Consider the following 24,151-nt stretch of genomic DNA (forward strand, 5'->3'; position numbering starts at 1 on the left):
TTTCTTAATACCATCACGACAACAAGCCTGCCCGCACGCACAACCTGCTTTACTATGCGCGCCCGCGAAGATGAAAATGTAGTGAAAAAGATTGTTAACCTCATCATAGTTTTGTATAGCATATAAGCAGCTTTTAGTTTTCTTTCATGGGGACATTAGAGTGTTGAAGTATTGAACGACGGATTAGATAATCGAAAACAAAATCGCTTTTCGTTTCAAGAAACTGACAATCAAGAAATTTGCATCATGAAAAGGAACTACCGTGGGTCAGGTTTGTTCTTCAAGAAAATTGTCCCTATTTTTTTTTTTTAGCAAAAAATCCGTGTAATGGGATCTAGACCATCCTCAAAGCCTTCTTTAATCTCTTTCGGTTTATTCTTGTCTCCTGTCTGTGTAGTGACAAAGCTCATTAAAAATTTAATTTTGTCACTTGAAATCGCGTGGCCACTTTAATCATTTAGCCTTCTCACTTAAATAAAATTTTTCCGATTAGAAATCAGCAATTTACGATGGCAATAGGAATTCTGGCCATCCTCAGATAGGAAAACAAAGATTTTAAGACTGGTGATTAGCTATGAATAATGGGCCAAAATTAAGGCATGATTTCGTTATAATACAAATTCTTCTCTAGCACTGGAACTCGTGAGCGGCACACATAGTTAAACGTTAGTAAGTAGTCTAAAGCTGGTCCCTGTCAACTGAAATGGCTTTTGGCGCAATAGACACTGAGAGGACGGCAAAAGACCAAGATAACTTTTATCGCAAGATAATTTAAACAGTGACTCATAAACAATTTTATGTTTTGAATTGCGTCCAGTAACGATTAGAATTGGTCTCACGAGGAAGTATGCTGCACACCTCCCACTGTGCGCTACTGTTTTTATAAAGAAAAAATATTTTTGCTAACACTTTCAGCAGACGTGCAGGTTGGCATGAGCGTAATAGATGCAAATGATTTATCATTGTTCATGTTAATGACAATCCTTCTTTTTTTTCCTTCTTCATCTCTGAAGAAATCGTTATAGTATCATGGATGACGGGTGTAAAAGTGTTCTAAACTGCAATGAAAAAAAATCAAATTTAGTAGTGGAAAAAGGCCTTCCGACATTAAAAAAAGAAGAGGCCAGACTTTGTGATAAATGCGTAATGAGGGGGTCACGCGAGATAACGTGCTTAAAGTTGACCTCTTACCACGGAGAAATTATTTAAGCTAATCTGGGTTTTCCTCTGCTTTGAACATGGCACGTACAAAAAAAAAACATTGCTGAGAAGAAATTAAACTTCGTTGAATCTGAGATGAACTGATGCAAACATGGAGAAACAATTCAGTCAATCGTTATTATATTCGTCTGTTTCTCTGTTAACAACAAGAAACTTTTCTCAGCAAAGGATCAGCAGGCCAAGTGAAATCTCGCCTTCCGACAAACTGACGATTAGACTTAAATCGGGTAGCGGTTGTTTCCAATTGACAGTTAAGTTCGTTGAGAAAAAGAACCTCAGAGCCGTAAACTGTGACGTCAACATTCCCGATGACGTCATTTACAATACCGTGACTTTTTCATAGTTTCGAAATCTTTTGTGAACTGACATCCGATGGTTTGAGGTGTTAATGATTTTACGCTCGAAATTTTTATTGATGATGTTTCTCCTAATTGACCTAAGATTATCAGGTAAATTTTCCATTCACAAGTGAACGCATATCATTTTTTTTTTTGACAACATAAGCTGGCAAGCCAGGTCAGATATTTATAATTAAATATTTAACTCGATTAATGATCGATTATACTTGGATCGCGGGTGTCCCATTTCTCTAACATAGGCCAATCGTGTAGTTTTTTCTTCGTTAAGTAAACGTATCGAGCACATAGCAAAACAAGATCGCTGAATAAATATTATGAGAACTATGAAGACAGCCAAAATCTACATTCGCAGAAAACTCGTTTGGTTCCGCACGGTTGAAGAGCTGGATCCAAGCGCGTAGAATGAGAAATTCGTTCCTTTTGCCACTCTGGGGGCTCTTTAGTAATTCATTTCTTCCATTTCTTCTCGGATGAAGAGTTTGCGTTACAACGCTTTGTCTCCAGATTATGACGTAAGGTCAAGGGTGGCTATCAAGGAATGTTTATTTTGCCCATAACAAAATTCTTTCGAACACTCTGAAGGACTCTTTAGAAAAATACCCAAGATTCTTTTTGTGCGTAGCTTGTTATGAACAGAGTGAGCTTCGGTTCGGCAGTCTACAGCTTCGGAATCTTCTCTCTGTCGACGATGACTACGTTGGATTTCAGAATTTTAAAGATATGCGAATTTGGTCGGGATGTGCTGAAGTCGTCATGCTATTAGCATGAATAATTGTGGTGATTTGGCTGGGAGAACAACAGCGTAATTGGAAGTAGAGAATTGTTTTAACTTAATACCGCGCAGGGAATGGATTAAACAATCACGTCTCCGTTTTTGAACTAACAACGTGGATTCATTCTTCAATTTTGCAGCGTGAGTTAAGTATCAAATCCAAGGAGACATTGTTTTTGAGAAAGAAATTTTACGGTTTTGTCGACATTTCGTTGCTACAGTGAAACCTATACGCTGTTGCGGGTCTGGTTGCCTGGTTTCATATTTAGCGTCGCCGACCCTGTCAATCCGCGTTAAGCTACTCTTCGAAAACGTGTCTCTATCTCCACTTGCTTTTATTGTCATCAACTTGTCGTGGATCTAAACAGCAAGGATTTCAAGATAACAAATTTAATCGCTGAAGCGAAAGGCGTTCTCAAAACGGAAAACTTTATGGAAAGTTTGTTATAACTTTGGCACCCTGGTTTAGATGTTTGTGCTATTAATGGATGGCTTAATCGAGAGAAGGATCAGTTTTTGATAAACAAACGACTTTGTGGTGGAAAGAAAACATCAAGGAAAATTCTCGAGTTTTTTTTCAAGCTTCAAATTTGAGCTGATACTTCTGTTGTCATCATGAGAACGAACGAAAAATGGCCCGAAGCTTTCGGTTTTACCGTCGGCGGACGAGCTCCTGTTGTCATCCTGTCTGTTGACGAAAATTCAGTCGCTCAAAGAGCGGGACTTCAACCCGGCGATCAAATACTCGAAGTCAATGGGGAAAACGTTCAAGGATTAAGCAAGGAAGAAATAATCCTATTGGCAAAACGATCGCGAACTGTCCCTCCAGCGCTCGCTGTAATTTCACGCATTCGAACGTTTGATCTGCGTCGGAGAAGAGGACGGTTTGGTTTTGCAGTTCGCGGAAAGGGTCCTGTCTTCATTGCGGATGTAGAGCAGGGAAGCCCGGCTCAGAACGTTGGCATTCGTCGTGGAGATCTAATTCTCCGTTTAAATGGTGTTAACCTCAGACATATGAACGAGAATCAAGTTGGAGAAATGATAGATACTTGTGGACCTACAATTTCTATAGTCCTCATTGCCGGAGCTGCAGACATCGGAATTACAGATAAAAAAGAAGGAAAGAGTTCGTCTTCGCGATACAAGAGAGCTAAAGATTTCTTTGTGCAGGTCAGTTCTACACCGCTGTTTTGCAGAGTTTATTTATTATTGATCCACGTTCTTGTCTTTGTATGGACATCAAACACATAAGTTTACACTTGGGTAGCGAAATAAGGATAATTAGATATTGGTCAAGTTGTATGACATTGCTGTTAAAGCGATTACAAACCCCAATGTTGTTGCGAATGGCGTCCATTTGTCAAAATGATACGTTTTCCGTTGGATTGTTGTATTCTTGACACATTCCAAGACAAAGAAAGATGAATACGCATTTTGTTCGATTCAACTTCAATTGTTCATGCATATTATTATAATTCCGTACTTTTAATTTCGTAGATTTTACACGTCAATTACATTACATGGGCTGTATTGCTCGCCCAGCCTTTTGACTTATCATTAACTTGTTTGATTTGTCAACAAATGGGAAGGAAGAAAAATGTTTAACATTTTCAAGACCATAAAAGCAATCAGTGGGTTTTTTCTTTCAATCCAAGATAACACGATGGTTGTAAGTTTATGACAAGTTAATTGTTGTACAAAATTCCCGGAATGATGTAGAGATAAACTCAAGGTTCAAATGCTTGCTAGAAAACATGAATAAAGATTTGACTACCATATTTGATAGCAGGCTATAGTGTATCAAATTCTTTTGGCTGATACATAAATCTTTATTTTGGACAATCGAAACTAAAAGAACAGACAATATTTACTTCCCGCTTTTAATTAAATTCCAGTTAAATAACAACTGACTTTTGAGTGGCATAAGTGGTGAAGTTTGTGACATAAAATTGCTATTTTAAAAATATAAGAAAAAAAAAGCACAATTATCGTACATAAAAAGTATATTGACCATTGTGTGCCAAAGATGAAGTGAACTATTTTATATAACATATTTAACCACTGACAGCTGTCAATTGTATGAGGAGCTGATTTCAGAATTATTGGTAGTAATGTAGTTGACTTTTGCTGTTTTCTCTTAAAGATGAATTATTACTTAGCTGGCAATGAAAGCATTAAGAAGGAGCTTGTCAAGGCCCTCAATCAATATGCACGAGACAGATCTGTTGAGCAACTGGCACAGAATCTCAAAAGAATACTTAAAACTCCAGTGGAAAGAAAACTGCTGCGAGACATCAGGTATTGTATTAAAAAATAGATAAATTGCATCAACAGTTCTGTCATGTCTTGCTTCTCTGATTTGCTTATCAAGAGAAAACTTTGCTCCACTTTTCTTTTTCAAATAGGAAAATTATGAATCAAAGGTAAATGACTTCAAATTTACTGATATAACATAGAAATATAGAGGAAAAGCAGAAATTTCATATTGCCTTCTCCTCCTGCAGTCATGTAGATTTTCTTGACATGATGGGTTGGGTAATTATTTTTGCTCATATTTAATCTTATTATTATAACAAACTGGGGTGGTCTATCTAGTTTTACTCCCAAGTAATTACCTAGTTTACTAGACAGACACACCATTGCACTAAAACTGTGAAGTCATTAGCATTACTCTAGAAGCTGTTTCCTCATTTTACTGTACATTATACTTCCTGTTCTTATTCATAATTCATCAATTGCTCTGTTTATTTCTTTTTTGAAATTATTTATTTATCTTTAATAAGTATAGATTTTAATGAACTTAGAAATGTTGTTAGGTTGATAAGTTTTTTCAACATTACTATCTGTTTTTAATTTAATTTTTTTTTTATCTTTTAGGAGTTTCATCCCCAAACGGGAAAAGCCATTGTTTGACATCTTGGTTAGAATGAATGGTGAAATAACGCATTCCGAGAAACAATCTGTTGATGAAGACCTCCTCCCAGATTTCTCCAGGAGCACTGACTTAGAGTTTCCAGAATATAATAGCAGTAACACTCCTGCTCTTGGCAGGTTTGGGTAAGTTGCTCACAATTGCATGTTTTGTTTGCTTCCTAAGGGAAAACACTAAACGGTTTAAAAGCAATCTTAAAATTTTGTTGGCTATGGTTCTTGGTTGAAACTCCCTTATTCTTTGTATACTTACAGAGAACTATGATAGATTTACAGCTCCTCTTTTTCTCTTACAGCTCCTTTAGTGTAAACAGTATTGTCAGTAAGGAATCTGATGGGCTTCCTTTAGCTTTTCTCCCAACCTTGCCTTAATGCTGAAATCTTTCTCTTAGAACATGGTCAGTCGGAACAACTCACGCCAATCAGTTCAGGGAGAATTTAGCAAGACGGCAAGCAAGAGAGAATATGGCTGCTCCACCAAGGCAAGTATCATTGTTTTTTGGGTTTGAAGTGTTCAGCCACTAAAATTGGTGCTCAGGATAAAATTGAACCTCATTGCAATCAGTTATGGGTACTGTTCAAAGTGTAATCAGTGTAACATTAAATATAGCAATTCTTAGTGATGAGAATTCATAAAAACTTCAGTTAACCTTTCACTCCCAAGATCTCATTGGTAATTCTCCTTACTGTCTGCCATACAATTCTCATGATGTTAGTAAAGGGAATTTGGTATTGGATCAACTAACAATCCCCAAATTGAAACTATTCTTTATTCTCAATGACTTGTCTGCTCATTTTTGTATCAAAATTGCTAGGAGAAATTCTGTCTTGGTTACTTATGGGAGTTTAAGGGTGAAAAAGTACTGCTTGCATACAGTTATGCACATTTAAATGTTTTTTAAAAAGTAAGTATACACATGCATTTGCACCAAATTACTCCCTGCATTGCTTACATGTAATCCTGCTTTTGATTAGAAAAATTACTTCCTGGTCATGCCAAGAAGTGAAAGGGTTAATTTAGTATTTTAATGGGACAAGTTTTACTGATTTGAAGATTTCACTGTTTGCAATGCACAGGACTGTAAGAATAATAAGAGAGGGACCTGGGTCAGGGTTTGGATTTACACTCAGTGGGGATTCTCCTGTGTTTGTTAAATCTGTTGACAGAGGTAAGTGTTTGTTCAAAGTGTTTGTAAGTCTTGTTTGTATTAGGAGATAAATTTAGTAAGGAAAACTTGTATGTATCAAGTTCTCTCTAGCCACTTAGAGGCTGACATACATGCAGGGTATGCTTTTGGCTGGTAGTTACAGTAAGTGCAATTAGAGATATCATCTTTCACACAATTTCCAGGCATATTGTACCTGCATGGACAATCAGATTAGATGGCAGTTAGGACTAGGCAGAGAACAGATAACTTACATGGAAGGTGTGATTATTTAGAAAGGTTGTGAAAATGTGAGGCTAACAAAGAAAATTGATTTATATTAACTGAAATTACTTCAAAGTTAGCCCATTTCACACAGTTTTTATGAGTAAATCTGGGCTGACCCATAGCTCTTATTCTGTAGCAAAATTTGTTTCGTGCTAGTCATGGTGGGGGATACATGTGAGACAGCGAAAAAAATTCCAAGGTGGTTCTGATTGTAATCCTCTCACTGGCCAATGACTTTCTTTTTTGTAGGAGGAGCAGCTTCTCAGGCTGGGATTAAAGGTGGTGACCATATACTTGAGATAAATGGACTAAATGTCAGGTGCAGTAAAAGTTTCATTTGTGAACTATCCTACACTGTACTTGCTTGTACATACCATATACTTAACCATAGGTATCACATACAAAATGTGATTATTACTTCATTAAACCTTCATAGAAGGATAATGCTTCTTTTTTTACGCATTAATCTAGTAAAAAACATTGATGGTCAGAGTAAATTTAGATTCTTCCTCTTGAAACTTCTGCCCTAATATAAATAATTTTTTGTCCAATTTTGCCACAAACAGTACTAACCAAAATATGTACTTTGAACTAAACAAAAATGTAGATTTTTTTACTGTAAGGTGAGGTAGTCATTCAAATCAGCTGACAGAAGGTTGCATCAACTAAAGTCATCTAAATATGCATTAATTTGTTTTCTGCAGAGGAAAGTCACATCAACATGTAGTGCAGCTGTTAAAAGGAAGTGGTTCAAAACCAAGCTTGTTAGTTCAATGGCGCCCCATGAGTGCATTAAAGCATCAGTCGTCTCTCTCATCCTTGCCGTCATCCAGCAAGTCTTCACAGCTTTCTGTGACATTTGAAAATGAGAGACCTGCAACTGTGTCAAGGTGTTCTTCAAGAGCATCCAAGGCTTTCTCCCTCAGAGATGATCTCTTCATAAATGGAACTGGGTATAACAGAAGTGACTTGCAAACACTTTCCCTCCAGTTCAAAATACAGGTACTTTACTGAACAATTTTCATGGGATTTCTTTAATTATATTCTCCAGAACTGCTCATTTGTGTCAACACTTCAGGCGTCATATGGGCAGAACATTATTTACTTTTGACTTTTGGTAATTATGATTATAACAAAGCTTCATTTTGATTCACCAACCTACAGATGAGTCGTTTACTTACCCGTGGAGAGCAACTTGTTGTTAAACAGAGCCTTGATCAGTACAGTAGAGACAGGTAACTAATGAGAAAACTTGCCCATCATTTTATAATAAGTTTTATTTGCCTTTAATTTATAACCAATGGTTAGGTAGATACAGGATTGCTGTCAGAAAGGGGTCTGAGAGCATTCTCTGGGTGTAGAGATAAAGGATTAATATCTAATGGTCTGTTTCTTATCTTTAGAAATGTACAGAGACTGATCAATGCACTGGAACCTGTTCTTGATGATGGAGCTAAACTGCAGATGTTACATTACCTAAGTGAACTTCTACCGGAGGCTGAACAACAAGCATTTGACAGAGCTGCAGCAAGAATGATCTCCAGGAAGATGGACAGTATGTGAAAAGTCTTTGCTTTGCATTTATAACTTACCTGTACATTTATAAAACACAACTGGCTTTACAAGTGGAAAGGCATCTTGATTTCAAGGCCTTCAAAGGTTCCCTGCCAGTGTATTCTATTTTGAAAGTGAAATCATTGAGGAGAAGATTCTTTTGTTTTTTTGGATTTTTATATTCAAGTTGTCCTGACAGTGCCTTCATGTTTTGGTTTGGTTGCTTACTATATAAAATGAGATTAATTATTTTCTTCCTTGTTTTAGAGAAGATCTTCTGAGACATTTAGCTACAGGGAGTCTAATTTGTACATTTTTAAAATCAATTTCATACTTTTTTAAGAGCTGCCTACGTTTATGAAATATATGTATTTTGGAATAACTAGGCAAACTTTCCTCTGCAAAAGATGCTAAAGAACTTACTTTGAAAATCTTCTTATTGTTTTAGCTGGTGTTGTACCGAGTTTGAACACTAACAATGATGAAGTTGTGGATGTACTGTACAGAGTGCAAGCAAGACGGCTTGTAGACGCACCAAGAGCTCGTACAACAACGCCAGGAGCAGGTACAGAAAACACCCCTGTCCCTTCCCAACAATCAGCAAAATTTTCCTTGTGACTGCCAGAATCCTTTTATTAATTTTTACTAATATTGAATTGTATGGCTTTATACTGGTTTTCCCTCCATAAATACTGGTTCATAACAGTTTCTTTTCCACGAGCCTGTTTTTCCCTTCATTTCGTCAAATTTTGAGCTAACTAGCTCTTACTGAGCTAATCCGTTCATGTTTCTCTTGTTAGTTCGATCAGAGGCGCCGTATGTTGAATGGCCGTCATCTGGTGCAGTCAGAGGCCGACATAGCCCAGGATTTGGCTATGGTTAGTGGAAACTTCTCCAGTGACTTTACCATTTTTACACTTCGTATGTACATTGCTACAGAAATTTTCACTCTGTTTAGTGTAAACTGCAACTTCGAGCATTATTTAGTAATTTTTAGTCTTTGAGATAAAGTATAACAGTTTCTACAGTAGAAATTTACAGAAATGGCTTGCTGCCGAGGACTTTCAAAACCTTAGGATACAATTAATTGTTGATATTTCACAGGGTCAGATTTGGATACTGTGCCTGTGAGGGATGTTAGATCCAGAAATGGCACTCCTGATTCCGGATGGGGTGATGATGACGACGAGGAACTGGATCTCGGAGGACTTGGTAAGATTCAATAACTTTAATATTAGATGAAGATTATGGTACAAGCTATGATACAATGAAGGTCTACGGGGCAGGAAAGTTCTTTTCGTGGGTTGGCCATTGGATGTTTAATTTGTCGAGTGCAAAAGCTTTTTCTGTTTAAAAAAACTTTCATGTTGGATATTTCGTGGGTAATTCGTAGCAGGCTAGTAAATGGACCGGGCCTCATTGCACTAAACAAGTGAACAGAGGTACCAGGTATATCTAACAAGAGTGTAATTGGGTCGATGTAGTGAGGCCCCGGTTCCTCAACACTATTCAAGGGATAAATCGCCATCCAGCGGATGAGTGTTTACAAAACATATTGCGTAATCCATCGGATAAAGATTTACCAAGTGGATAGCGTTATCCACCCTTCGAAGAACCAGGGCTAGGAAATCCGTTTTTAACTATGGCTAAAGCCATGTTGCACAGTGTTGATTACTTTCTTGAATATCTCCTGTTATTGACAGAGGAGTTAGCCGACGCGCTATTGGCAGATGAAATAAGGAAGTCGAGTGTAACCAGCCTGACGACGCAAGCACAGGTCCACGCTCCTTTCACTGGCACCTCACCCGAACCAGGAGCCCCAGGAAACCGTGGGCAGGGAATTGTTACCTCAACCCCGCTTTCAGCGTCTTCAGGTGGTAGTGGAGACAGTGGTATTGTTGTTGGAGCAGGAGAAACGTCTGGGGAAGCTGTGGAGAAAATCCAACATCAACTGGCGATTACTACACAGGAATTAATGGAGACAAAAGAGGCGCTTGATGAAAGCGAGAAGAAGAGGAAAGAACTGGAAGAGCTTGGAGGTACAGTCAGCCCGAACAGAATTATTTATATGTTTATCTCTCCCATTAAATGAATGAATATCACTTTTAACGAGAATTTTCGAAGTCGCCATTGCGCTCAAGTCCCAGCCTCAGTGTGCAGGACATTAAGTGAGCCAAGGCACCGGCGTGTCGATAGTCACGGGTTCCGCTCGCCATGAAATACTGGTTCTTTCCCTTTTTCGCCGCTCTTTTTCAGACTTTTCTACTTCTTTCTTTTTCAGATCCCGGTAGTAGACCCAGCTCTCCCAACGCTGTAGAGAATCCCCTAGATGCTGCGGTTAAAGCTCGGCGGAAAGACCAAGATGGGAAAGAAACAGAAGGTAAATTCGCTAAACTATAATTAACATTTTATAGAGAATCCTTACAGTGCGTGACTGAAACGGTGTTACGATCGAGGTTCCGATGTTGTTTACTCACTTACCATGCATGTTATTTACTAATAATTCATGTCTTTGCAGTCTCTCAAAGTCTCAGATACCTGTATGCTAGATTTTCTGTGTGTGAGTTTATAGTCTAATTCAAAATCGTTTGCTTTTACCAAGGAACCCAAGATGTCGCAAGTACAAGCGCCGCTCCTCCTCCACCTCCTCCCCCCATGGGAGCACCACCACCTCCACCGCCACCGCCTCCTCCCCCACCGTCTGTCCCTCCTCCTCCCCCTGTTGGGGGTGCTGGAAACGTTCTTGCACCAATGCAATTGAAGAGAGTGAACTGGGAGAAACTGAGTATCGCTGGTTTAGAAGACACTGTTTGGGCTAAGGTAAGGATTGTTGTTATTAACGATCTTGTAAAAGTATCCGTTTTTTTGCCTTAAAGTTTCATTTTAAAACACATTATTAAGAGGTTAGTTCGTTTATCGAAGTAAATTGAAAACGGCGCGATTTGAAATGTAAAATAGGACGCTTACCTGTAATTCGCTCTCCCCGCCCAACACAAGCATCACACAAAAGGAAAACAGAACGCTGATTACGACTTTGTTGCTTGAGTTTGCCTACGTTGTCACGTTTTATACACATATAATTGCGAATATGGTAATAGGAAGACCTACCCTTTGACATACCTAACTGTCTCTTTGGCGCACTCCAATCAACTTATTCGACATGTACCCGTCAAAAAGAGCGACGAATGGAATGCGAATGAAGCAGCGGATTTGAAGTAGAAGCGGCAAACTCACACGATTCTGGCACTTCTCGGATTCACAGGCCATATCTCGTAAAATTGTTTCTCTTCATTTGGTTCGTTTATTTTCAAGTAAAGCGATTTGAATCAGGTGCTCTACCATTGCCATGTCAAATTTGTCTGAAACGACCCTTAGCAAAGTAAACCTCTGCAGCTTTCCACCACTGACCAATCTTTCTCTTGTTCGTATTACAGCTGGGACAAAACGAGCCGTCAGAAGAAGTCATCGAGTTCATTCAACTCGAGCAAAGTTTCAGTGCCATACAGAAAGTATCAAGTGAGTTTGATTTCTCATAAAGTTGAGTTTGTAGCTCTTTTGCAAACCAAATTGTAATAATTTTTATCCTTTTTAGGTAAAGAGGAGAAAAAGCCAGCGAAACCACAAGTAATGAATCCGAAGAAAACCTACAACATAGGTACGTAATAAGAATGCTAATTTCCTTTCTGCGTTCAAAATGTTTCGCATGTGAGACGTTTTGGCTGTTTTACGCGCAAAATTTGTAGCATCATTTAGCCCGCTTAGCCTGCGAGCAAGGTTTCCTTTTTGAATTGGCGAGAGACGCGTCGCGAACTCCTTTTCTTGCCGCTCAACGCCTCTGGCGCTTCTCACGATATGCTTTGCTGAAGCTTAACACCTCACTACTGTGAGTGTTTGGCTTCGGATACAAAGGTCTGGGCAAAGCGATGAGTTTTTTGATCACGATACATCACTCTTGAAGAGCTTTTCTCCTCCTGCTCTCCTCCTAAGATGACGAACAGGTTACGATAAACAGATATGTTGCGAGGAACCTCGGACAAACTAGCTTTTTTCAAGGAGCACTTCTTGTCACTCAGTGCTGCGGAAACTGGGATGTGCTCGTACCGTGAGAGTCACGCGGTCCACAGTCAGTAAAATTTACCATTTAATGGCGTTCTTTGTTTCATTTTGCAGCAATTTTGTTGGGTCACTTGAAAATGCCATTTGAAGATATAAAACAAGCACTCCTGTCGATGGACGATGAGAAGTTCAGCGAGGCTCATTTGAAACAGCTTCTCCTCTATGCACCGGACAGCAAAGAGGTAAGGACAGCAGCTATGTTAGGTGAGACATTCTGTGACGTTACTTTCATTGTGCGCAAAAAAACAAACTTTTTCGGGGCTGGTTCCTTTGAGTCTCAAATCGTCTTCGTTGCATAAAGTGCTTTTTTGAGTCCAAGCGTATGAATAAAAGAAGCCGAATGAGCATACAGTTACATATAGTTGTGAGTTTAATTCCTTAAGGGTCTCGTTGAGTTAACTAACATGTTTTCCGTCTCTTCCTTTCCAGCTCCAGAAGTTTAAATACTTCGCGGACGATGTTTCCAAGTTGGACAAAGCAGACAGGTTTTGTTACGAGGTACGTGTAGTTACGGTAACGGCCTGATGTAACATACGCGTATTAGTTTTTGTGCACAACACTTTTTCTCAGTTGAATATTCTTAATACATGGCAATGTAGACGGAATATGGAGATGGCGATTTTGCTGTATGTGAGGTTTCATAGAGAGAATTTTGAAAATTGCCAAGAGCTCTGTTTTTGTGCTGGTCTTTTCTGTCTTCGACTCAGTTATAGCGATGTCTTAAGTTTCTTTTCTTGTGTTATGTATGTGAGGTTTCTTTATCTTTTCTGCAGATGAGTAAGGTGCCTTGGTACAAACAACGACTGAAAGCTTTGCTCTTCAAGGCTCGTTTTGCTGACAAAGTGGAAGAAATTAAACCGGTAAGGCGTTAAACATTAAGCTCTCAAAAAATAAATAAAGAAGAGAAATTAAAACTTTGATTTAAGTTTCGCTCAGCGAAACTGACTCGAATTTATTCAATCCCGTGCTCCTTTTCTTCTACACAATTATTAGTTACTATTACTATCCTCATAATCATCATCGTCGTTATCACTCTCATCATCATCGTTAGCACTCTCATCATGATCATTACCATTTTTATATTGTTGACTGAATTATTTTTCAGGACTTAGAGTCTGTTCTTGATGCATCTGGAGAACTTAGAAATAGTACAAAGCTAAAGAGGATCCTAGAGGTATGATTTCTTACTATTATGATTACCCATTAATGAAAGCCTTTGCCGCGTTTTTGAAAGATATCTTTTGTCGAAAGTAATCTTTCAGGATAATTGAGTCGTTTTGGCGCCCACGGAGAGTTGCCTTGGCATATAATTTAAAGGGGCAGCTGAAAATGAAATTTCGCGCGCGTTACGAATCGCCAATAGAGTACGAATAAGCTATCAAGGAACAAGAGAGGTCAAGTTGGGTTAGATTTTGTTATCTACCGTGATTATCATAGACTGAGGAGATCGAATACAACTGTCTGTGTTTCTTTCTGTCAGTCTGTCCGTATATCTGCCTGTCTGTCTGTGTTTCTCTGTCTGTCTGTCTGTATATCTGCCTGTCTGTTTGTGTTTCTCTGTCTGTCTGTCTGTATATCTGTCTGTCCGTCTGCCTATTCACTAGACTGATTAATTAACTGACTGTTTGATTGATTTCAGCTTGTTCTAACAATGGGTAATTACATGAACAAGGGAAATATGAGGATAGGATCAGCCGCTGCATTCAAGATTGAGTATTTGAACAAGGTACATTTACTTTTCTTACTGTGGCTCTGAAAAGTCAATGAACAAAGTACTCTTTAAAACCTCCCAAAATTTTTAAAGCCACTTTCTTACTGAAAATTATAAAGTAGTTTACATACCTAAACGCAGCCCAGGAGATCTTTGAAGTCCTTTGTAACTTGTTCTCGCCATTGTAGATGTTTTTGCTTGATATAGTAATAGTTTTTTTTTCATTCTGTACAGCTCAGTAACACCAAAACTTCAGATAACAAATCCACTTTGCTGCACTTTTTGGTTCAGTCCATCGAGTCTAAGTGCCCTGAAGTGTTAAACATCAAAGAAGAACTCAACACAGTGCCTACAGCGGCTAAAGGTACGCTTTAGAACTTATGTGAGTGATTGTTGTCGAATTTCAAAATGGTTACCACGGCTTAACACAACAGAGGAAAATACCACAAGTAACCTATGTGGAGACAGAGTGAAAACAAGCAAATTGAAGCGCAATAACGCAAGAATAACCTAACTCACGTTTGTTTAGGCTTTGAAATAATGTTTTTACTTGATGCCCTTGAATGAAATTTTACTTTTTATTTTGTTTTCCTAGTTTCGGGGCAAATGGTGGCTTGTGAAGTGGAAGAGTTGGCTGAAGGAATGAAGGTTTGTCTAGTGCTCTGTTCATTTTGTCCTGTTCGAACGAGCTCACAAATTGCAAGAAAATGTCTTAAAACGGCAAAAGAAAGAGCATTTCTATAACTTTCCGCTGTGGTACATGTTTCTACAGGAGCTTAAGTCAGACCTCGGAGCTTTCCGGTCACTGAAGTCACAGGATCCAAATGATAAGTTTTCACTCGCGGTAAAGGTAAGCCAATTTCGAATTTCGTTTTCACTATCAGCGTTCATTTAGTTTAGAGATTTTTGCTTGCATTTTCTATTAACTGCATTGACTTTCCCACATTGTACACCTTTTTTCCATAGTTTTACCAGTTTTTTCCCTTTTCATACTTATTCTCGTACCATTCCATTCAAAAAAAGCTGATTTGGACCCCGGACCGAATTTTCCCCCGCGAAAACCATTACATCGCGTTTCTTCTGAGTTGCAAGCAGGGAATGGTTTTATTGATAGATTTATATATCAAATTGGAAACTGTGTTCATCCGGGAACATGACCAAACCGAGTGCAATCGGATAAAAGAAATTCCTGTGAATGGGATGTGTTTTTACATAAGATTCCTCAGAACTTTACAGCCACACATAATTTCTGAACTGAACTTATCCAAATTTATTTGGAATAGAATTACAAATGCCGACACGTAATAGAGGCTATGGCGACGGTAATTGCGCCACTTCCTTAAATGGTTCCAGTGAGGTCTAAAATATTGTCTTTAATCTAAACCTTTAGAACATTATAGACGAAACAGAAGGAGAATTAATTGATCTGCTTAGCTTGCAAGAAAATTGCACCAAAGAATTCCGAGAAACAGTGAAGTTCTTTGGAGAAAAACCAACTTCAGCTACTACAGAAGATTTCTTTGGTATTTTTGCAGCGTTTATTATGAATTTCACGGTGAGTGATTCTATTATGTACCGTTCCGTTTTTGAACAATATTGCATGAAATTGCTGCAGAGCGCTTTTCGATTGAGTGTCGAAAAAGTATAACCATATCACAACAACCAATCAGAGGAAAGGAGAATATACCTTGCAGAGCCAATTAGAACTCAGAGTAAAAACTGCAAAGCGCTTTAAACGCGGGAAAACGCGGGCGACCAAGTTGTGTTTGCTTTTTTAGTTTTGGAACCGATTGGTTGAGAGAACAGTGCACGTTTTCTCGACCGATCACAGGGCAGAGTGAATCGAGACCAAAGCAATGTTGGATTACTTCGTCGCTCTCTTGCCTTGGGATTCGTCCAAAATGAAAATGTGCTGTCAACTCTCTCTTATTGTTATAGTTATTATTATGATTCATAATTGTGTTTTGGTTTCCACTGTAGAGAGCACATGCAGAAAACGTATCGAGACAGAAGCAAAAGGAAGAACAAGCCAAAAGGGAGAAGCAAAGAGAAGTATGGCCTCATTGTTTCGTTTCTTTTCTTTAATGGAAATTCCTTTTCCTCCAATACCCTGGGTGTCTTCCTTCCGGATTCATACTTTATCCTCTCTTTGTTCTCTTAATTCATACCTTCAGTGGTACCACACGCTATGATTGCGAAATAGGGTGTTCGTCATTATTTGTCCGATCGTACATTTATTTGATCATTTTTTAAATTCATTTTTATTACTTTTATCGTTATTTGTCTTATTCGACGCGTATGATACTTCAGTTAAAGTCAATCTATAGAATGTTTATGTATTGTATATTTTTATTTTTATGCGACCATGTTTGTTTATATGCGTTTTTTTCATTTAAATATTTGTTTTATTAAGTCACTGTACATAGTATATACACTAGTAGGACTAGAGATTCCCGGAATAGCGAAAGGTGAAGCCCCTGTTCACCGTGTCGACTGTCCCTCGCCGTATTGTATAGTTAGTTGTTCTGCCCGTCTTAAAATAACACACACGCTGCTTTTATTTTATCTAGGAACGCACAAAACAGCTAAAAAGTTTCAAAGAGCGAAGTATGAGTGATCCTGATTTTGAACCTAAGGATGAACTTCAAGAAAGTTTCAAGAAACGCCGTATAAGCAGTGAACAAAGTAATGACAGTGTATTTGGTTCGCCTTCTTCACCTCGAGTGGCATCGTCAAACTCGCCCTCTTCCCCTCGCGTAGCATTGCCTAACTCGCCTTCTTCCCCTCAAGTAGCATCGCCTGACCCGCCTCCTTCCCCTCGAGTAGCATCGTCTGATTTGCTCTCTACCCCTCGCCTAGCATCGCCTAACTCGCCTTCTTCTCCTCGCGTTGCATTACCTAACTCAGTCGTGAAGCCTGTGGATACGCAACCGGGTGAAGAACCTCTTTGGACGGTGGTGGATGTTAGTACATCACTTCCCAACAAAGAAGCTCCAAAGGTTGTTTTAGAGCCTGCAAAAGCGCCGATGGTCACTAAACCGAAACCTGCACCTCCCCCCAAGATAAAGCCAAAGTCGCCGCAGTCGAACGCACCCCAAAGCCCTGTAAAAACATCGGCTCCAAGACCAAGTAAACCCGAGCCACCAAAATCTGTTTCAAAACCGGTGAAACCGGTTCCACTAAAACCTGTTAACTATGCTGGAAAAATTAAAGTAGGCGGAGCTGACGAAAATGTTAGTAAAGTGGAACTAAAGAAGCTCGAGATAGAGAGGAATGACGGTAACGATTCAAAAACGAGTATTTCACCTAGTACGGGAGTGAAAAGTATGCTATCGGTATTTGAAGGCTCTGGACGGGAAATGCCAAGTTACGCCAAACCCGATATGACTCAGAAAAAGCCCAAGTCTTTCTTCATCAACAAGGGGGAAACTCCTAGTGCTCCTATTGTAAATGACAATCCAATCGAAGAAGAAATCCACTCTAATGAATCTCCACCTCTTCCTGATCGTAATTATTCTGAGGAAGATATATCGCTAGCTACTAAGTCACCGCCCATGTCTCCACCTTCACCGGAACGCGACGGTTCCACTCAATCTTCACCCGAACTTGATGGTTTTAACTCGTCGAAATTCGACATGACTCTAGACGAAAGCACTCCGGAAGTTGTCGAGAATCCTTACGAAGTCGTTGAACCTCGAACTGTAAAACCTTTGGTCCCATCTGCTCAGGAGAACCCTTCACCTCCGCCACCGCCGCCCCATAATCGCAAAGTAAGCAGGAAAGATATGCCCCCAGCACCTCACAGTCCTTACAAGGACAGGCGCCCATCGCCACCTTCACGTGATGCCAGTCTGCCTGGTGAAGTGGATCCGGATTATGCAGAAGTTGGAGAACTTCGTCGCAATGAAAGTCCATATTCCGAAGTTGTGGAAAGGTCTTCGACGCCCGAAGTGGAGGCGTACTTCACTAGGGATGTCGTTGCTGACCTCGTGACCAAAATGAACGATGCAAAACGTCAGGCTCCTCCCAAACCACTTCCTTACAAAACGAAAGACGTCGTGGCAGTTGAAACAAAGGTCAGGGCACCACCGCCTAAACCTGCTCCCTTCCGACCGAAAAGTATTCAAGATAGTTTTCCGAATAGCATTGTCACGTCGCAAGAAGAAAGGCTCCAATCGCCAGAGACTCCGTTTTCCCCCAAGTTCCCTGTCGTTGTGCCTGGTTCGCCCACGCTTTCGTCTGCTAAACTTCTCAATTCTTCGTCACCTCCACTAAACAGGCCGCCGCCACAATTTAAGCCACCGCCTCCTCCAAGGGTATCTTCTATAGCTGGCACTGTTAACGATGACGTCATCAAAGCATCGACTTCAGTGATTGAAGCTCGCAATCTGTATTCTGGCGTGGAAGTTAATGGTGGGTTTGACAAAAATGAAATCCCTACTCGAGATATAAACGGTACGTTACAGTCCAAGCCAGCATTGCCTTCAAAACCTCTTGTCGGCCCCAAACCATTTCAGGCAAAAGTGGACATTGGACCGCCAAACTTTAAACCTCCGCCGCCTTTATTGTCGTCATCTCTCTTCACTAGAGCTAATGGAATCACATCTGACTCGATCACGTCCGACCGTGAAACAACTGGAGCTCAGAACGGTACAGATAGCTTCAACATAGTGGCTCCTCCTCCGATGGATTACTTGTATGGCAGGTCTGAACGATCTGCTTCAAGAACAAGCCTGGATTCCTTGGATTTGAAAATCTTCCCTCCGCCACCGATGCATTTCAAAGAATTTGACAATAACAACGATACAGAAACTGTAAACTTAGACTTGAATCTGCAAGCTTTGTTTCCGCCGTCAGGCTGGGAAGAAACAACTGACAATAACAACATAAACGGTTCGTCTAACTCAAGGAAGGCACGCAAAGGGTTCAAGAGAGGATCTCAGAAAAGCAACGATTTGGCGGATTTTGATCTTGAAATTGTTCCCCCTCCCCCGCCGACTTTGCCACCCCCAACACTACCCCTCTCAAGTCAGGCTGACTATGATTTAGAATTGATGCCTTCAACTCTGTCTTACGAACCAGGGGAGTTGAATATCGACGATATCCTAGGAGACTTTGAACAAAACCTGTCAATTCAGCCAGACTATGAAGATTCTTTACCTCCATCTCCCCAGTCACCTGTAGAGCGTTACATGGGAGTGCCCCCTCCCCCAGGGGATGGACTTATCAAGCCTCTAGTACCCCCGCTTAGGAAAGAAAGATAACAAAAGTAGGTGACAGAACTATATGGTATGGTCCAACTTCATGTCACGTCGAAGTTGTTCTCCTTGAGACGTCCATGTAACATTTTACTTAATTAGCCCCGTTATTTGATTAAGAGAGATTAAGAGTGACGTAATAATATATAAATATTTTCATTTGATACAAAGCAAGCGCAATACCGTAGTTGTATGCGTATTTATATGATGGGAAAAGATATGCCGCTCTCTCTTTGGCGAGAGATTGATCAATATCTTAGACCATTGCTAGAGATATATCTTTTTTAATTGTATGAAAAGTGTGAAGAGTGATCAAACCAAAAAGCTTGGCACGTATTATTTAGGGCCTTAGTATTGATTGAGCCCATAATCTTGGTTGCACTAAATATACATATTTAGACCCGATGCTGCGCTTAATTAGTCTGTAAAATTGACGTTTTCGTCCGTCGCGGCTTAATTTTTGTAAATAATCTAGGCAGTAGTGATAAAAGGCTGAAAACCCCAAAACTGTTCTTTTACATTACAGCAAGTGTGAAATTTACCCCAGATATTAAAATTCTATTAGAAATTGATACAATCTTTTGTCTAACGAATGTTACAGATTTTAAAAGCTATGTTTTTCTACTGAACTGCGCACGCCCTACAGTTGATCGCTGTCTTCAGACTCATGGAAAAATGCAACCGGCAGAATCACCACTTCTCCTGGACCTTGTCGGTTCTCCCAACAGTTCCCTGAGACCTTTTCATCCTCCTTCGCAAGGCTTTAGCTTAAAAATACCGCGCATCAAGAGCAGATCTCTATAGATACAATATGAATGCTAAAACAGAAATAAGAGAGGGGACGTTTGTGCGATAGACTCAATGTTCTTTATTGATTACCCAACGTTGAAACCATTTGTAGGTAAATCACTTTCGTCCACTTGATGTGAGGCATTGCCATGATTTTAAGAAGCATTTAACCCTACAACTACCAAGATCTGATATTGCTTCTCCCCTCTAGCTGCTACACATTTCTGTGTCACTTAGTCACGATAATTCGGTGTTAGATCAAGAAAGCCACTTCTACCTGATAAGGCTGAGTTTTCCATAACGTGTTTCCTTAATAATGCATGGATATTATCGGGAGAAGTCGCATGTTCATCACTTCTGGGTGTTAAAAGAGTTAAAGACACTCGATATCCCCAAAATCGATCTCTGAAAAACCCACGGACCCACTTTGATTATCAATACGATCAGGATATCTCGTGTTTTACTGGCAATTATTATCATTCACGAATATTCTCTAAAAAAATAGTTTAAGTACATGACAGATCATTGGGATACTTGGGGTGGGGTGGGGCATGTCAACTTACTCAGAGGTACTATTGGTGCTAAAAGTAATCGTAAAAAGTCCAACGATTGTTATTTATTTGCCATGCGAGTACTTGGACAAGGCCGCACGAATAACTGCAACTCCGAAGTCGACATCCTCTTTGGTTATACACATTGGGGGCTTAATACGCATTACCTAAGGTAAAAAAATATTTAAAAATGTCTTAATTTAAGCACAAGAATCTACTGAAACACCCATCAGTTGAAAACCAAATTCTTATAAAAAATAAGGAAGTCGTTTGTTTCCACCCTTGAGGCAAGTGCGTGCGTGCGTGAGGGCGGGCAACAAAATGAGCTGCGCTGTCATACAGCAGATGCCATGAATTGAAGAAGAGAAGACTGAGACAGGCACTGTGTACCAGAAATTATTTGAATTCGAATCAACGTATAACGAGAGTGATACTCGTCTAATGGGAACAAAACTAAATTATCAAAGCAACGACAAAGACAAAGGACAAGGATGATATTAATATCTCTAAAGTGAGTACTTACATTTCCATACAGTCCACCCTTTCCGACAAGAACTCCCATGTCTTTACAGTCTTCCCAGATTGGGACGAACTTCTCGGGAGGCAAAGGTGTCTTTGATTCCTAGGAAATAAAAACGATCTTCGTGTTCTTTAATGTTTAAGACCGTAGAATGATTCATATTCCCACCCAAATAATGGAGAATAAATTGAACTCTCACCTTATCTGTGACAAACTCAACGCCAATCATCAAACCCTTCCCTCTGACGTCACCGAGTACATCCGGGAACTCTTTCTTAAGTTGAAGCAGTTCTTCTAAGAAGTATGTTCCCACGACCTCACAGTTCTTTTGTACACCGTCTTCATCAATAGCCTTAGGGAAGAAAAAGTTGGTTGCTTGGTCAAATCTTTGGTAAAAGACAAATTACAGCAAAGAAATACGAAAAAAAATTCACTTCGATAAACATCTCCGGCAAATCCGATTGAAGAATCAACAACCCAACAAGGAAAGTTAAAAAGAGATCTCGTGCCGATCTGACTACGTAACACCAAGCAAATAGCAGACTCCATCCGCTGCGAATGCATCATTAAATGGCGAGAAATCTGAGGAAACACCAGCCGCAGCACATTTCTGACCGATCAGAATTGAAATAGGCTTTATTCAGCTAAATATTGGCCAATGAAAGTAAATCTTCCATTGAAAGTAAATTAGCTGTTAGAAATTTGAAAACAAATCTTTTAGGGACAGCGAAAACAGTCTCAGTCGCAAATTGGAACACTTCCTGGGGCAGTACCTCTAATACAGCTTTCCCTACTGCTGAAGCCACAGGGTTTCCACCAAATGTGTTAAAATGAACGGCTTGGGCAAAACTGTGGGCAATTTCTGAAGAAGAGGAAGAAATTACATACGAATTTTGAGAGTATCGGGCATTCAAATTAAGCAAAGAATGGGTAAAAGATCCACCTTTCACGCTATCTGATGATAACTAATGTATGCAGTCCTACCTGGTGTGGTAATGACAGCGGCCATTGGAAAACCGTTTCCAATACCTTTAGCCATCGTTACTGATCAAAGAGAGAGATAGAAAACAAATGTAAATCCACCGCAAAATAAGGTCCTTTCCCGTCCAATTTGTACCATTCTTTCGAAAGCAAAGCATTTTATGGACGAGGTTGTAAACTTCCGGAGTTTCATTTATTATGCGGATCTCAGAAGACTTTCTGTCAAGTAGTTATAAAAAGCGGGTTCTGACTCATTTTGAAATTTCACAGGATTCAATGAAATTCAACTACATTTCACGCAACTGTCACTCTGTGAAGTTCAAAGTCATTTACGCTGGTTCTTAAAATATTTTAAAATGTCATAAGTTACATTGTGTGAAATTGAAAGTCATGCCTTTGTTTTATCACCCATCATCACGCCTGAATCAACCACTCAATCTTGTTGACTGTTTGTGTGAAGATTTTTCAAATATCAATATTGTGCCTTCTCGCAAAGAAGTCGTGGTGTGCCTTGATTTTTTCTTCTGTAAAAATTGTCTTTATAAATGAGAAGAGTATAACAGTCTGAGTTCAGTCCTTCATGAAAACGATCTCTAACTATTTTTGTGTTATTTCCCCACACGAATTCAGATGTATTCAAAATGTATATGAATTTCACAGAGAGACCCGGTGAAATTTCAAAATGAGTCAGAACCCGCTTTGTATAACTACTTGTCATGTCAACAAATATTTTAACGGGGAGGGAGAAGGGAAAAAACTTATAGTGAGAGAATCAATGTTTTTCTTTAAAATCTTACCGATATCTGGAACAACACCCTGGGTTTCAAAACCCCAGTAATGACTGCCAAGACGACCAAACCCAGTCTGAACCTACACATAACAAAAAACAAAAAATAAGAAAACACGTCTCTCGGAAAGCAGCGGCTAGACGAAACGTATACGTCATGAAGAAATAAAAGCTACTCTGTACCTCGTCTGATATGCACACACCACCTCTTTCACGTATAAGCTCGTATGCACCCTTCAGGAAACCTTTGGGAAGCTGAACGGTACCTCCGACACCCTAACGAAGAGATCACATCAATTTCTCAAGAGGGTAAGTTTCTGAAGAAACTGTGGTGCTGCGTCGGTGGGAGAGTATAACAGGTAACTTAGAGCTAACAACTGAGTTGAAAACGTAAATTGACCACCGTAAACTTGAGTAACTCGTCGCTCAATTTAAGAACCTACATATGTTACATGCTCAAAATAAGGCCAAAATAAAGAACTACCATTGGCTGTAGTATGATTTTCGCTTCGCTTCGCAAGAAACAACCAATCAGAAGGGGCGCTGGTATCCAAACACATCTACGTCATCCATACAAAATTTTTTTATGTCAAGTCGGAAAATGATCGTAACTACTACGTAAACGACTCAGAAGTTGGGAAAAGCATTCTGACCTGAATAGGCTCAGCTATGAATCCTGCAACCTTTTTTGAAGTCGAATGCACCAGGACATCTTTCAGCTGATCAACATACATCTTGGAAGCCATACACTGACCTTAATTGATACAAATGTTTTGGTTAGATGGTGTACTCGACATCACTTCATTGAAAATGAAAAAGCTCCTTACACATATCTATTGATAGAATTTTTTTCTTTTGTTTCAAGAAAGGTTTACCTGCCGCACAATTACATGTTCTGTCCGTCTGTCGATAAATGAATAAATACATTTAATAAATTAGAGATAAATTAATAAACGAGTGGATTACACAAACGAATAAAGCACGAGAAACGAAAGATTGAACGAATTAATGAATGAATTAATAGATGGTAGATGGATGAACAATGAAACAATGATAAAGTGAGTTACACCAAACGCTGCAGTAATTCCCATCAACCTGCGCTATTGAGTCACGGCAGTTAGCTCCGCCCCAGGGTCCTTGGTACACATCTGGGTTCATAGTCTGGGGA

At 39.5% G+C, this 24,151-nt stretch overlaps 2 protein-coding genes across 3 annotated transcripts in view; one reads left to right on the forward strand and one right to left on the reverse strand.

The window, feature by feature from the left end:
* Nucleotides 1–38: 38 nt before the first annotated feature.
* Nucleotides 39–19,932, forward strand: LOC113666684 (delphilin). The gene is made up of 28 exons (XM_027182477.2): nucleotides 39–3,522; nucleotides 4,496–4,650; nucleotides 5,230–5,409; nucleotides 5,676–5,765; nucleotides 6,361–6,452; nucleotides 6,966–7,035; nucleotides 7,421–7,718; nucleotides 7,881–7,951; nucleotides 8,120–8,271; nucleotides 8,719–8,835; nucleotides 9,071–9,148; nucleotides 9,375–9,482; nucleotides 9,974–10,309; nucleotides 10,552–10,650; nucleotides 10,873–11,090; nucleotides 11,705–11,786; nucleotides 11,863–11,925; nucleotides 12,441–12,568; nucleotides 12,816–12,884; nucleotides 13,160–13,246; nucleotides 13,492–13,560; nucleotides 14,026–14,112; nucleotides 14,332–14,461; nucleotides 14,693–14,745; nucleotides 14,870–14,947; nucleotides 15,488–15,652; nucleotides 16,078–16,149; nucleotides 16,668–19,932. Exons 1-28 carry the CDS (start codon nucleotides 2,968–2,970, stop codon nucleotides 19,359–19,361), a joined length of 6,396 nt encoding a protein of 2,131 aa, XP_027038278.2. The 5' UTR covers nucleotides 39–2,967; the 3' UTR covers nucleotides 19,362–19,932.
* Nucleotides 19,933–20,199: 267 nt separating this feature from the next.
* The window catches only part of LOC113666683 (alanine--glyoxylate aminotransferase 2, mitochondrial), a 10,583-nt gene continuing 6,631 nt past the window's right edge, over nucleotides 20,200–24,151 (reverse strand). The window contains exons 8-17 of one of the 2 annotated variants that reach the window (XM_089185403.1): nucleotides 24,079–24,144; nucleotides 23,859–23,886; nucleotides 23,637–23,737; nucleotides 23,167–23,259; nucleotides 22,994–23,066; nucleotides 22,200–22,259; nucleotides 21,989–22,077; nucleotides 21,415–21,567; nucleotides 21,219–21,317; nucleotides 20,200–20,862 (exon numbers count right to left, since the gene is read on the reverse strand). In XM_089185403.1, coding sequence (XP_089041529.1) covers nucleotides 20,761–20,862; nucleotides 21,219–21,317; nucleotides 21,415–21,567; nucleotides 21,989–22,077; nucleotides 22,200–22,259; nucleotides 22,994–23,066; nucleotides 23,167–23,259; nucleotides 23,637–23,737; nucleotides 23,859–23,886; nucleotides 24,079–24,144 — 864 coding nt within the window. In that variant the 3' untranslated portion in view covers nucleotides 20,200–20,760. The remainder of the gene's footprint in view (nucleotides 20,863–21,218; nucleotides 21,318–21,414; nucleotides 21,568–21,988; nucleotides 22,078–22,199; nucleotides 22,260–22,993; nucleotides 23,067–23,166; nucleotides 23,260–23,636; nucleotides 23,738–23,858; nucleotides 23,887–24,078; nucleotides 24,145–24,151) is intronic. The other variant, XM_089185404.1, reaches the window with a different exon arrangement.

This window comes from Pocillopora damicornis, chromosome 10 (genome assembly GCF_964200805.1).
Source record: "Pocillopora damicornis chromosome 10, jaPocDami1.2, whole genome shotgun sequence".
NCBI classification, from domain to species: domain Eukaryota; kingdom Metazoa; phylum Cnidaria; class Anthozoa; order Scleractinia; family Pocilloporidae; genus Pocillopora; species Pocillopora damicornis.